The 15683-nt window shown below is 42.1% G+C and overlaps 1 protein-coding gene across 1 annotated transcript; it reads right to left on the bottom strand.

The window, feature by feature from the left end:
- Positions 1-1801: 1801 nt before the first annotated feature.
- PLCXD1 (phosphatidylinositol-specific phospholipase C, X domain containing 1) lies at positions 1802-14585 on the bottom strand. The gene is made up of 6 exons (XM_008943839.1): positions 14450-14585; positions 10899-11035; positions 7661-7789; positions 6409-6564; positions 2765-2948; positions 1802-2094 (listed from the first exon to the last, which is right to left on the bottom strand). The coding sequence occupies exons 1-6, from the start codon at positions 14559-14561 to the stop codon at positions 1802-1804; spliced, it is 1011 nt and encodes a 336-aa protein (XP_008942087.1). The 5' UTR covers positions 14562-14585.
- Between the last annotated feature and the right edge of the window lie 1098 nt (positions 14586-15683).

The raw sequence follows: 15683 nt of genomic DNA, 5'->3' as shown, positions 1-15683 counted from the left end.
TATACAGTTTTCTTGCCTGTGGTGATTTATCCGCAGTACCCGTTACTGTGTCCGTTCTTAGAGAAAACATTTAAGGTACATCAAACTGTGGATTTGGTGTGCAATTACTTCACAAAGGAAAAAAAATAAAACCTGATCCATAACTTGAGTTATTAATTACTACTAGGAACTAATAAAATGATCATTATCATAGAAAGAAGCAAAACTATTTTGGTCCATATTACACAGAGAGATCAAGTTTTATTGAACAGAGTAACAAGCCACTTGAGGGTACAAAAGATAAGCAGAAAAACATTCTGAACGTGCATAGCAATACTTCAGGCAAATAATGACTTGAAAAAAAAACCAGAACTGAGTGACTGTTCAGTGTGAAGTACATAGAGACAAACAAGGATACGAAGCACTGTGGAAAAGCATTTAGCAAGTCATCTTTATAAAATTGAATATTTATGGGTTTATTCCCACATATTCTACAATGGTAAGAGGTTGCGTGAGGAGGTAGCATCTTAGCCTTGTGCTGAGACATCTAGGGCTAGTTTGCCCTGATGTCAAGCAGCAGCTGATTTAAAACTTCTGCAAACACCTCCTGCCAGACATACGAACTCAGCTTTTACATATAAAGTGCATGTGAAACTTGAGGTATGTTGATGATGAGGCTGCAGAGTCAACTTCATACAATACCTGGTTTTGGTTTAGTCCTAAGATTGCCATTTTTCTTACCTTCATGATCATCTGTTATTGCACAGTTCATTAAAAAAAAAATAGGTTTCATATGCAATGGCAAACAGCTTAAACCCCTCGGTTTTTACATAAGCAAAAACTACTCTACTAAGACAAAAAAAAATCATTGTAGTTCTACTAAAATAGCTAAATAAAAGACTGGGTGTGACACCCCAAATTAGCATGACAGAAACTGAGAATCTGAATTTCTAGAGCAGTCTGAGTTTAGATAAAGAATTTGTTTCCTGTATGTTTATTTTCAGCGTGAGTCATGTTTTGGCAACACCTAATAAAACATATTTCATTACAAAACTGCCTAGGGGCCTAGTTCTGGTATCTTTAACACTGCAAAACTGGCACGAGTGACAGAAAGCATAAGTGTTCAAATACACACACCTCTTACATATTATAATGAATTTTGTGACTACTCTATTAGTTGCAAAATTAGTCACTACCCCATTAGCCTCATAACTGACACTCAGCACACAACAGTACAGCCACTCCTAGATCTCAAGTGTTAATGACAGACATATATATACACAAATACACCTAACAGAGCTCTATAAAAATCATATCACATAAGATTGTCAATACAGTATCTTTGATATATCAAAAATATTTTAAAGTGTTCATTTTGTATATTTAACACAATATGAAAATAGACAAGTCAGTTTCACACTGATATAAAAGACAGATTTGAGGTTGCAAGTAGTGCAGAATATCTTTAGTTATAAGAAAGATAAAAATCTTATAAAAAAATAACTCATGCAGCTACTGATTTATTTCTTATAGGTGAAATAAAATAAGATTTACGATCTTGGGAGTTTCAATATTGCTAACTGCTACAGAATCTAAGCCCCTCCAAGTAAGTTTTACCTATACCATAGTTCTCCAGAGACTTCAAGGTCTGCCTGCTGTCTTTTCTGATACAAGGCCTTGAAACCCTGACGATGCTGAGAGCACTTCTCATACAGAGTCTTTAGAACATCCCTGGTTTAAGTTAACTGGACCTTTATGGGCTCCAGAATGTGTAAAGTAGGACACATTAAATGCAGACAAAGCCTTTTCATCTTTTCACAGATTAAGAAGCTGAGAATGAAATGCTATTTGTTCCATCTCCTTTACTTTGACAGTGGAATGAGGGGTTAATTTTTCTGTTAAGTTCTATCACTTCTTTGACAAAATCGTTGTTTCCTATAAAGTCTCCAGCAATTATGTTAATACATTCTTTTTTTGGTCCTGGATACTGCTGCTTTATCCAGATTTTCAAGCACGGAAGACTCCGAAGTGTCATTTTCTTCAATGATCCAAATGGGTGTGCAAGAATATACCTTAAATTTTCAGTAAGATTAATCCCGGCTACAAAGAATTTTTCTGAAACAAAAATAAGAAGGTGACGCATTAAACATTCATTTGAGGAGAGCAGAAACTGCTCAGCATTGCATTAACTCCAGAGCTTCTTCCTGTGGGAATCATTAAAATACTAACTTCTTGCTCCTTCTGTATTTCCCCCTACCCTTAGAACAGTTCCAGTGGGCTGCCTGCCCTTGCTGCACCTGCATGCTGCAGCAGACAGTTGCTGAAGCAGCTCGGTTACCGAGACATCCCAGCTGAGCTACATTTATCTAAATGATTCATGGCAGACTGAAGGGTCTCCGCTACTTCTCCTCTTGTAAATTATGTTTGTTTCTGTAAGCGTTGCTCCCAAATGCCCGGCTTTGCCCCGTGGCAGGCTGGAACACGGGGTGCACCTACACGAGTATTTCCTCTGGCTGGGGAGCCCGCTTTTGACGCGTTCTTCCCGTGGCCACCCCACGTGTCACACCCCAGAGCCGCGTCAGAGCTGGCCAAGTGCATGCCTCAGCCTGGAGCACCCGGCGTGCCCGGGCTGATGCAGCCCCAGGCTCCAGGCAGCACGCCCGCGGGGCTCTCTCCCCAGAGCGAGGCTGGCAGAAAGCAGCTCCCCATCATCAGCGCTGCCTCGGGGAGCAGCGTCCTGCCCGGGGGACGGCACGACGACACCAGCGGGCGGGGCTGTGCCTACCTGGGCGGCCCGCCCGCTTCATGCGCTCCAGGTACCGGATCAGAGCCCGGGTGGTGGTTTTGTTCCCCCACCAGTAGGGGATGGCGGGCCACAGCTCGCGGTGCGTCACCACCTCCACCTCCTCTTCGTAGGAGACTATAACCTGATGGCCGCGCTGCCACAGGGTCCGCAGGGTCGGCACCACCTGAGAGAGAGCGTGCCCAGGCTGAAGTCAGCACCACAGCAGTATTCCCAAAGCTCAGATACTGGTACGAGACATCACCTTGGCAGGGAGGCACAGATTCAGTTCCAACAGAGCTTTCAAGCATACAGCCCAGTAACTTGTTGGCTGGGCTACAAGCTACAGGGGCAATAGGAGCCTGAGAACTTCAGCAGACTCCTCCTTTCCTCTGCTCAACCACGGCAAAGTGCGTAACTCGTGGTCTTACACCCGTGTCACAAGAAACCGTCCCCATATTGGCCCTCATTCACATACCTCTGCTGAAAATTTGTTGGGAGGGGGATACATGGCAGTTGGTGGAAGGAGGTAAGAGGGGGGCAGAGCCCAACACCCAGCTGTAGGAATGCAGGCACAGAGAAGCAGGAATAATTTCTGAAAATGCCCCATGTTGATGGCTACCGTGACAAACTTGGACCAAAGAAAATTGAACTAAGACTCAGTAAGACTAAATGTAAGTCTTCAGGAGATTGTTAATTCTGATTTCTCTAAGGAGAAAGTTTCTGAAATTGGGATACTCCAGACATTTTTAATTGAGAGAAAGGCTTGAGTCAGAGACCTTCTCAGACAGACAGATGGGCTGCAACAGGCCTGTTAAGCGTTTCAATATAGAATGGTATTTTACAATCCTCAAATGTTACCATTGGACACAGGCCCTCTGACAAGTTTTATTTGTAAAACCAACATATTTAACAGGTTTTGTTAAGAATGTTGTGGTTAAAAGCTGTGTCTATTGCTTGTGAAAAGGAAATGGTGGCTTTTTGGTGTTCCAATTAACTCATTAATTAAAACAAAAGCCAAAAGCAGCTGAAAATGTTTTATGTAAATCTTTGAAGAGAGCTAAGGGTTGAATGAACACAGGAATCCCTCTTGCTTCATCCAAGAAACAGAGGGCGAGCCCCATTTAGGTCAGAAAACACTGCAAAATTAAGACACAAGCTACTCATACTACAAAAATCTGTGTCTGACAGAGGCCTTTGCTCTAATCCAGCTACTTTTGTAAAGCTGGAATCTCTTAAAAAAAAAACAAAAACAAAAACAAAGAAAGAGGTGTGGGATAAGAGCCAAAGAAAAAGCTACCACAAATCTGTACATGAGCCCAGGTGCTTATTTTGCAAACAAGGCAGAAATGAAATTGTAGCTGTCTAACGAGGGATTTTTATACCCTATTAATCCAGATCAAAGGAAGACACCTTGAATAGTTAAAGCAATTAAAAATTTAAATGCAATGTAATGTTGTCACGCTGTGGCCTGTGCCAGTACTACACAAACCTCTACTTAGCAGTTGCTTCGTAATTACTTTGACTATGACTTTTGTATGATGACCAAGTTGTGGTCTTGAAAGACAGTAGATACGAGATTATTCTAGAATAACTGAGCAAACACTTGGTTATTTGATGTTAAATCTGAATCTGAGATCCTCAGAAACCCCACAGCTACCTAACCTGCAATGGTATCACTTCCAAAATCAGTGAGATCCATTGTGCTGGTCACAGACCCTACAGAAATAATGTCTTCCTGCTTGAAGGAAGTACTTGGCTTCTCTCCAGTGCCCTTCCTCCCAGGACACAGCTCAGAAATGTTCTTCTTTCATCAGTCAGGTGACCTCAAACCATTCATTCATCATCTTCATTCAACTATCAGCAGCAACTTGCTCCTTTTGCAATAAATGACAGGTTTTCTTTTTAAGAGCTGGCCATGGGTCTGAAAGCAAATTTGGCCATCTTTTCCAGTATTACTCTGCTCATCCACGATTTACACACTCAAGTTATTTGGGGAAAGAATAAAACAGTGTCATTCAGGTCTTCAGTTATTCAGCTGAGGCCTTAATATTCAGAATTCCCTAGTTTTGCTGAGAATTGTTCTATTTTAACTCTGCTGTACAAAATGCTTTGAAATGGTAATACTCACCAGTTACTAACACACCAGCTTCAAAGGCTGAATTCAAATCCCAAACAGGGTCATCATTATCCTGTACCCCTCACATCTCCAGAGAAAACCCTCTGTTCCTGTACATCTTTGAAATGTTAATTGTTTAACTACTAAAAGCTCCCCCACCTTGTAAAAAAAGAGGGAGCTAAAAATCTTCACTTCTACAATTTAGCCATCAAATAACTTCTGATTGTTTAAATGAAGGCTTTTCTGGAGGTTTGGGTGACTGAAAGCATATTAAGCTGGTTGGTCATATCCAGCTTATGTCCAGGAAAGTCAATGCCACCAGAAATGCACTGAGGGCAGAGATGCTATGAAGAGGGACCTCAACAGGATGGAGGCATGGACTGATAGAAACCCCAATAAGATCAAAGGTAACTGCAAAGTCTGACCTGAATGGACTAACCCCACACACCAGGACAGACTGGGGGACGCTGGCCACAAACCTGCTTTGCAGAAGAGGACCTGGGTGTCCTAATGGATACCAGGCTGAACACGAGCCAGCAGTGTGCCCACGTGGAAAGGTCAGCTGCAAACTGCTGTATCAGTAAAGACACAGGCAGGCAGGAGAAAGGGCTCTTCCCTATTCACCAACTGTGGGACTGCATGTGACCTCCTGTCTCCAGCTGGGCCTTCCCCAGTACAAAAAGAAACAAAGTCACTGATGTGCTGGAACACGTCCAGCAGCTGTAACCAGGCTGGAAATGACATTCAAGGACAGGCTGGGAGAGCTGGGTCTGTTCAGCATGGAGAGAAGATTATGGACAGGTCTTACACTGTCTGCAAATACCTCATGGGCAGATGTAGAGAAGACTCCCCAGATATATATATAGCAAAAGGATGAAAGTCAGCAGACAGAAGTTAAAGCAAGAGAGAGATTCTGATCAGATAGATAAAGAAAACATAATTACTGTGAGAATGGTCAAATGTTGGACAAAGCTGCATAGAAAGGTTGTGGAATCTCCATCCTCGGAGATATCCAAGAATTAATGGGACACACCCCAACATAAATTGGAAGCTGGTTGTGTTTCTTATGGTAGTATTGGACTAGATGACCTCCAGGGGTCATTTCCAACCTAAACTATTACAAATAACATAAAAATACGTTTATAATTATTGCTGTGAAAAGGCAGAAGATGAATCCTTTCCATTTTATAAACCTAGCATGGACTATATTTTTAACATACACAACTTTTCCTTTTTAAAAAACAAAACTCAGACAGGGCAGTGGATGACAGTTATGTCCCTACTGTTGTCGCACAACTCAACAGACATGACAGGCAAATTTAATTCCCTCCTCCACACCACGGGATGTAGGTTTGCTTTATCTCCTTGGTTTTATTAGGCATTATTGCTCTGTCTGATGCAATAAATATTACTTTTCCTAGGTTATATATATAGTGAAAGCAGAATGTATCTAAAAATTTGGAACCAAAGATCTCACCATAATCTATCACCCTTAAAAAAAGAGGGAACAAATGGATCTCATACTCACATTTCTGGGACACAGTTTACACCGGAAAATCTCTTTTATACAGGCAATAAGGTGACAATGAAGTCTCTTGGTTAATCCATCAAAATTCCTGCAGGCTAATATAACAACTTCCTGAGGATGAGTTTCCAACCACCTTAACACTTCCCACAGAATATCCTACAAGAGAGTTACAGCAACTTAGAAAATTATCTATGCTATGCAGAGGAAAGGGCATAAAGCCAACAGGGCATTGATGGTGGGGTAGACTCACAATCACAATAGTGAAAATCAGCATAGGCTTCTGAAGGATGTCCATCTGACTGACCACGAGGTGGTACAGAGAGATGCACCCCAGAAAATCTACTCCCTGCAGGTCTGTGATGGTTTGCTCTGGCTGTGGTTCTAGCACACTACATTTAACAGCTTTGCATTTTGATAATATCCATGACTCCCCTACTGTCTAGAGGCAGGTCAGCAGTAAACCCATCTCCCCACAGGCTTCTTTAAGGACAAACAACATATTAATGGTAAACTAAAAACCAGGAAAAAGTTCTGTGCTTGTTTAAACGTTTGGACCCGTTTTCCCCATTTGTTACAGGCAATGACAACTTCTTGAAGACCACAGACAATTAGCAGGGTGGTCAGGCACTGCATCTAACTGTCTACATGAGCATGCCAGTCCCCATGAAATCTGAACACTGGGAATGTTCAGACTCACGAGCACGAAACTGAAATTGCACCAGTTAGTCTACAGGGGAAAAGCTGCATTAGCTGTGATAGAGCACACACAAGAGCAACTCTCAGTAGTATCTTCACAGCAGCTAACAGTAAGTTGATCATGGGAACCAGACCTGAGTGTCTCTGTCTTTCAGTGAAATACTTTTCCCTCAAAAAAAAAGTGTTTCTATGACTTTTTTAGGCTTTCAATACCTTCTTCTCTTTAATAACTGCTCTCCTTACTGGGGAAATGGGATTGTCCTGGGACAACACAAGATAAACCCCAGAAACATTAGGCACTTGGTAGGGGCTAGGCAGTGGAGAGGAAGACACATGGCAACTCTGGTTTGAGGATGAGGAACTGATTGATGCTCCAGTTTCACTTGCAGCTGCTGAAACTAACTTCCAGCCTTGCTGACTTTCTATAGCTTGAAGTCTTCACATTAGGAAAACAACCTACTCAGAAAACTTTGGCCCAGCATTTTCAGATTATGATGGTCCTTAAATAAAAGAAAAAGGACTGGTTTTATAGCCACCCCAAAGGTAAGGACACTACCTGTACAGTAACAGTTGTGTAAACCATATGCACGAAGTACAAATTCATAGAGGGATCGTTAGCCTTGTGGGCAATCCTGAAATCCAGATATCTAACTCCAGCCTCAAGTTGCTCTGTCAGACTCAGTACCTAAAAGATGAAACAGAAGATAAAGGTCCTGAGAGCTTGCAATGGATTTGGTTCTTTCATTTAGAAAGCTGAAAAAAGTGTTCTAAATTTGCTCTGTAACATTTTTCACAGGTCTTTCATCTTTAAAATGGCGCTAAATTGCACCAAGTCACAACTTTGAAGTGTTTTACTCTCTGACAAGAGGGATCCCAATTTCCCAGTGGTATATACTGCAGGTACAGATTGGATTAGTTTCAGGTCTCTGCCCTTGTCATGTTCTGAAAGTTAAAGATCCATTAACCTGTGTGTAAATACACAATTGCTCTTCACAAGACTGTTCATATGAACAAAAATTGCAGGATCAGCACCTTAGAAATGCTGTAATTTATTAGATCAAAGACTACCATGGCTGTCTCTGTGGAGCTCACTCATCCTCAACAGAAGGGAAAAAAATAGAAAAAAGTACTGGTTATTACTCTTTTTTGAGATAAAGCATCTTTGAAAGTTTGAATTAACCTGTAGAAGCCCTACAAAACAGAGGTACTCCTCTATTTCCACTTCCCTCAGACCTTGTCTATGGGATTTGAGGGCTGAATGGAACAGGTAATAAAGCTCAGCTTCTGGGGCAAAAAGTCCCAATGATATTACCTTAGGTCTCTTACCTATGTCAAGGCTCTCTTTGCATAAGAAAACAGAATTAATTTATTTAAATGTTGCAGTGCGCCTCCTGGAGACAGAGGTTTCTGTTGCCTCTTTGTCCCCAGACATGGGCACACATCCAGAATTTTCCATCTTTCCCAGGTTGTGGTTGGCTTAGCCCCCACAAGACCAATCCCCTAACACCCATTGGACCCCTGACCTGTGGGTAACCCATCCGTCTATCCTTACAGGACAATGCCTTTGTAAACCCACCTACCAACCTGTTAAAAACCCCTGGCCCCAAGGCCACAGGCTCTTTCGCTTCTCCCCTGGGGTGGGTGCTGTTTCAGTGCCTGCCTCAGGTGTTTTTGTTTGTTATTTTCATGTTATTAAAACCTTTTATTTTGGAAGAAAGCGATCGTTGCCCATCCCTCCTTTACTCGCCACTGTCCTCCTCTTTGCTGAAGACCACCCTGGAGGTACTACTGGGGTCCCGCTGGGGGTGTTTTCTTCATGGGCAAAACCAGCAGGCTTAAAACCCTCTCAAAATATATTTTTGGAAAGTAATATTTAAATACATTTAAATGTGAATTTGTCTCAGCTCCACCTGCTATGGACAACAATTTTAGGTTTCAGAAAGCATACACTGTACTGATTTAAGTCATAAGGGATTCAACAAAAGCTACATCAACACAAGGTGTTGAGCCTGAGGACCCACATTCGTAGCTTTACAGCCAAGACTGAGCTCAAGACGCACGGCAGGATGCTCACCCTGCCTACCTTCAACCACCTAACCTTCTGCTCTTAGGACAGGAATTTAATGTCCTCAGGCTACACCTGAGCTGCAGGGCTGGGGAGCAGCCCAGACCCACACACCCCAGCGTGTGGGTGGTGTGGTGGCTCAGGCCAACAGCTCCCTCTGTGCCTGCTTGGTCTCCACCAGGCTGGAGCAGCTGAAGGAGTGATCCATGCAGAAGGCCCACCTTTGCCTGGAGCACGCTGGAGATGGGAGCGTGTGTGGCTGTAGGTCATATTATGTACAACCTTAGTGGCCAGAAAGAGCACCAGATGAAATAGCTGCTCTGAACTGCTCTTCAGATGAATTAACTTCTTTCTGTTGACTGCATGGGAAAACTAGAAAATTAAACTCTCTAATTAGTCACCTAGGTTTGGATACTGAATTGAACAGTGAGAATATCGCCCCAAGGACCAAATTTCAGAGGCAGCCTTGAAGAGCGAAGGTGCTTCGTGCCGCAGTCTCACACCAGACATCCAGGGCATGAGTGGAAGTTACACACCTGACATCAGCCATTGCACAGGAAAGATTTGGGCCTCTAGACTGACACCTGTAACAGCCAGGCCTCAAGCCAGGCACCGGCTCCTAAACACCAGGCCATCCAGACACCTGTGGGTCCTACCAAATGGTAGGGCTCTGCTGATGAGCAGGTATCTTTTCTAGTCACCTCCTGGCAAAGGCAACTCAAGCACTGCAGAGCTAAGGGGGAGCAGGATTGCACCCATGCTTCTTTCCCAGCAGAGCCAGGCCAATTCTCGCTCAGCATGCTGGGTTCAGACCAGAAAATGACTATAATGATGTAAGAAGCTTGTCACCAACAGGGTCACTTCACTGGCTAAGCAACACACACATTAAGAATTATCTCTATCTTGCACTGACTTAAGTGCCAAAGCAAAAAGCAGCCCAAGACAAGGCACTGTGCTAAGCAAGTGCCCTCCCACTCATCACAGCTGTGACGTATTCGGTATCTGGTAGTGTCGAAGACCCCAGTTTGCCAGGGCTGCTCAAACTCAACAAAAGAAGCCTAGGCATAATTATTGTCACTTACCAATTATCCAGCTTTAATTCCATAATAATGAACTACCCTTCCATGGGAACAAAAGTGAAAACATTCTTGGTACCTCCTTGATGCCTGGAAAGTCTGTTCTTTACAAAAATCTTCAAAAGCTCTAGTTTAAATAATGAGCCCAAATTTTGTCTTTAACATGAATTTGTGAGGAACAAAGAGATAACTACTAGCTTAATATTTAGACATTTTTAAAAGTTAACTAAATCTTACATGAGGGACCACACCTTCATTCAAGTAACTGTTAGGCTTGGTGGAGCCTGGCTTTCCTGGAGATGGCTGAACACCTGCCTGCCAGTGGGAAGTGGTGAAGGAATTCCTGCTTTTGCTTTGCTTGTGCCTGTGGCTTTTGCTTTACCTATTAAACTGTCTTTATCTCAATCTACAAGTTTTCTCAATTTACCCTTCCAGTTGTCCTCTTCATCCCACCAGGGGGAAGTGAGCAAGTGGCTGGGTGGTGCTTGGCTGCTGGCTGGGATTAAACCATGACACCTAAGCACGGCATCTCCTCAGAGTGCAGACTTCTGGGCAGCAGGCTACTCTTTTATTGTGGATGGGATGGCGTGACCACTCTTGGCACTGCAGCACCATCTTCCCCATGCATGAGGACAGCACTAGATAACAGTTACCTGTGTTGTAGACCACTTCATGATAATGGGGTGCACAATGCAGGGCATGCATTTGTTTAAAAACTTCACCATCTTGGATTCATTGCCACTAACAGCAGAGTCTTTATCCAAGCAGTAGGTCATGGTGTCGTGACTCCCTGCAGAACACAAAAATAAATGCACAGAAAATGTCATTCCTTAACTACTCAAGACCACAGCAAACGATTAGATGGTGTGTGCACATCTGACATGCAACCCCATTTCAAAACACCTACATTACCTGATGGCCTATGGAATTATGGCAAAATGGTGGGCTCTTCTACAGAGGTTGCTCACCTGACAATAATAAGCTTAGTGTGAAATCCTCATAAAGGGAAGGCATTGACACTTTTTAATAAAGCAATCCCCACCTAAAATACACATTGTTGTTTGTCTCAAACCACAATAAAAGGGCCTATTTCAACTAGCATCTTCTACAGAAATAAATATCTTGATGTGAAAATAAAGTTCTTCAGGGAATAAATAGCCGAAGGGTGAACTGATCTAGAATTTGTCTTGTTTTCACAGTTGTCCAAATGCAAGATTTCATACTCCAATTCCATCATCACAGGAAGATATGACTGAAAGCAGAAATTCTTCTTACACCTTCAACTTCTAGTTTGGCACTTTAAGCATTTATATCTTAAATATCTGGCAAAAATGCTCTCCTGAACTAAACATGCACGTTCCCCTACAAAAAACAATGTAAGAGGTGGGTGCCTGAAGGTTTCAGAGGCAAATCCAAGCCTAAGTTTACATGTGATAGATGATCAAGGTCCACCTTTTATGGAGTTCAAAAATTATCTGACTCTTCCTAGCACAAGGGATTACATAAAGGCAGGCTAAGCATGAGAACTAAGTACAGCTTGTCCAAATATTTGATTTCTTTGAAGTCTTAATAAATCTGACACATATTTTTGTAACATTTAGATGAAACTCTGTTGCAAGTCACAATTTCCTCAGGACAGGGGACCAGTGATTTTGCTGGCTTTTTCTGTCCCATTATTTCTTCTAATTTTATAAAGTGTCAGTAAGAAAAACTAACAACTCAGTGAAGTGACTTGCTGGCATTTTTACAGCATACCTGCAAGGAATCTGCGTATCATTTTGTTTTTTAAGTCTTCTGTCAAACAACTACCTTCTTTAATGGTCAGTCTTACTGGTGCTAACGGCAATATTTCTAGTAGCCAAAGAAAAGGATGAAATTTTATTTGAAATAAAGAAACTTCTTTGAAACTGTCAATAACAGGTTAGTGTCTCACTCAATTTTTTCACCTTTTTAAATCAGGTTTGTGTCCATTTTCCTGCTTTAAGCACCCAAACCAAGCTCAGTGCAGATGGAAGATGGATAATGAGGGCATGCAATCAAAGGAGTTTGTCTTATAAGATATTAGCCAAATTACTGAATACACATGGACCAAATCCAAGTCTCAGAGAAGTGAATTGGATTCCACTGATGGCTGTTGCATCTACTGATGCAGCAAATGGATAGTGACCTTTCATTTAGTCTTCTTGCAATGTCAGTGAGTTACAGTAATGAAATGAGGATGTATATATTCGATGACACAACAAATATGATGCAAAGATAGTGAGCTAGCACCAAACCACGTAGCATCAGAGCTTGAAGCAACATCTTCTCAGAAGCATTATGCTGAACCTGGTGCAAAGACAACATTAATTAGTGAGACTTGCCTCTGTCTCCTCCTCATGCTCTCAGAATGCAATCTCTCACGTTTCTTGCATGCTTTGTTGCCTTCTCTATCTGAGATAAGATTCCACTTCCAAACTGGGCTTCCCCCAGTCATTGTTATCTCTGAAAACCTGCCAGAACTGTCGTGACCTGGTTGGTGTTGATCTGCTTTTGTCCTGACCTGGGCTAGACCAGTTTTGTAAGTCAGCCGGACAGCCATCAAAACCTTCCAGGCCTGCAGTGCTCTGTAAGTCTTCCAGTGTTTGCTAACTGAGCTTATCTTCAGCTATTCTTTTTTTGTACCTGTTCTCCACACAGGCTTATTCAAAAGAACAACAAACAAGCACAAGAATAACAAGGTCACCCTTGGAAGAGTCAGGAAGTCAGAGGCACACTTCAGCAGGTTCTTAGTTTTCTACAACATCCAGGAAACACCACCAGGAAAGCTTTGCAGAAACAATATAGTTCCTTTTCCACAAAAAAAAAAATAAAATTGAGCATCCCACTGAATTTTTGAAGGATTTTTGCAAGAGGAACAAAAAAAGGGGGAGAGGGGGAAGTACAATATTACCTTCTTTCTTACGTTATAAGATAGATGCCTATCTTCTTCTCTGATGGTTAAATAAGAAATGTAAATTTTTTTTTATTAACATCTGCTCTGGGGCCTTCTTACACAGGCTCACACCAAAACAGAGGTGTGCTTGTTCTGAAGTTAACAGCAATTTAAATTACATCTCTAAGAAATCAACATGAAATAAGCTTCTGGGTTTCAATTTTAATTGGCACTGCATACTCCATTAGTACACAAAAGACAGAAAGAAAACCAAAAGCCACCATTGGGAAAAATCAAGATGTGTCTTCAGTGGGTGGAGCCCTGGGAGGACCAAGTATCTCTAAATATATGTCTTTACTAAGTGAACCTACAATCCTGTAGCCTACATAAAATATTCACCCACTCATTGTGCTGCTTTCCACACAAACTACATGTCACATCTACAGATGTGACAGAAGACATGACTTTTCTTTAGTACCGTTTTCATTGTGGAGGAATCATTCAAGACCCTCCAGTCTCTCCCCATGTGCCAGTGAAAACAAGCTCTCCTGTAACTTCTTTGGGCAGAATGAGAAAAAAAAAAAAATCTCACCTTTCCAAGGCAGCAGAGAGAAGCAATAATATGACCAAAGAAAAGCTAATAATACAGAAGGCTGGATGTAGCACTAATGAGGACACCAGCTATAGCACAGCTGTATTTACCCATAATGGGATAAATCCAGTTTTTGTAAACAGAGTTATGCAGGGAAGTGACATTGTACATTAATAAAATAACATATGAATTAAAAGCCTCCATCCACCTTTTTTCATACCTTCACAGCCTCTTTTAAACAGTACAATACACTGTACAGCATAACAGTACAAAATAAACAGGTAAAATGTTACTTCTCTCCTTTTGGAACAGTTTTGTTATGTAGGAAGTGGCAAGAACAAATTTAGAAAATGTCACTATTGCCTAGATAAGAAAATGCTCACATTATTAACACTGATCTGGCATGATGATGTACAGGGACTGCAAAAAAAAAAAGCCCCTCTTTCTTTCTTTCCCTCCAGAAAAAAAAAAAAAAAAATTAAAAATTCTTTTTCCCTGCTCTCCTCCAAGAAACCCCAAACATTACAGGTTAAAAGTATTCCCATGCACACACATGTCACACAAACTCTCCCCCAAGCCCTTCTCCCACACACTGACCCAAATAATAAGCGTAGCCATCCTGAAATGAGACAAACAGGATGTTCCAAGGCTTCAATGACAAGCTAACAAACCAGCAGAGAACAAAAGTTAATCTTTACCTGGAAGAGCTAAGTTATAGAGGGGAATATCCCAGAGCTTCTCTGGTAATCGTGCCATCCATTGATCATTTTCACAGCACACGTGAATGGAGGTTTGCAAAGGGCCTTCCATTAGTGCCTGCTCTATGACTTCATAGGGTATTCTGGGAGGGAAACAGAAAGGAAGAAGTCTAAATCATTCAATATACTGTGTTTGAATTTATGCCACTGTACCTCTGCAGCAGTGATTTATACATGCTACAAAATATCAACCTTTCTCCGAGTAGCTGCAGCAAAATGTCAAGAGCTTCTTGGCCACAGCATACACTTTTCGTAACACTGTCTCCCAGCACAGTGCCAAGGGAGGGTTCCAGCTTCAGGCTTGCAAATTGTCCAACTGAAAGAAAAAACAGAGCCAAAACAAACGTGCATCTCGGTTGGTATGGAGAAATGACTGTCTACCCTGGCTGTTGCACCATCATGAGGAGCAGCCTGCCTGCGGTGTGAAACAGCTTCTGTTCCCTGGCCCTTGGCAGCTGCACTGCCGGCAGGGGCAGAGCAGGGGCTGGGGCTGTGACCCTCACGGCCCTGGGGAACACTTACCATCCATCTGCCACAGTAATAACTCTGTGAAAAACCTTGACAAAGAGGTGAGGACAATGGATTTTCAGGTCTTGTTGTCTTCTGGGGTCAAAGAGGAAAACTTCCATCTTCCTATTACCTATTTTGAGACGATCCCTTGATGTTTGTTCTCATCACCCCTACTGAGCCCGTGATCACAAGTACTTCAGTTTGGTCAGACCTTCCTGAAAACTGCTCTGGAACTGTTCTTCTCTGGGATCTTCTGCAAAATTTGCAATGGTCATGCAAGACTGCCAGTGAATGCAACTCAGCTGAGAAACCATTGTCATCACCAGGGCCCACTAGAGTTATCCTGTTCATTTTTTCTTCTCCTGGATGATGCTGAACATGAAGATGAGCTCTCCAAGATCCTTTCTTTTATTTATTTCTAGGATGTTTCTGAAATTCAGGTGGTGTTTTGGGGATGAAAGACCTCCTTCTTCTCACTGTTTTCAAGGCTTCAGTTATTTCTTCACAGCTATGTAGTGGGATTTTAGATTATATTAATATCACACCTTCCTTTTAATCATTTTTTAAAAAGCTGTCACTGTGAATGACGCCTTCCAGTCAGCTACAGGAATGGCAGTCAGATATGTATTTGTGCAGGTTTCATGGTCTGCCAAACATCCTCTCA

Source organism: Merops nubicus, unplaced genomic scaffold (genome assembly GCF_000691845.1).
Source record: "Merops nubicus isolate BGI_N331 unplaced genomic scaffold, ASM69184v1 scaffold10547, whole genome shotgun sequence".
Classification (NCBI taxonomy): domain Eukaryota; kingdom Metazoa; phylum Chordata; class Aves; order Coraciiformes; family Meropidae; genus Merops; species Merops nubicus.
Note: the sequence above shows the minus strand (reverse complement) of the source record. Positions and strands in the feature narration are given on the sequence as shown.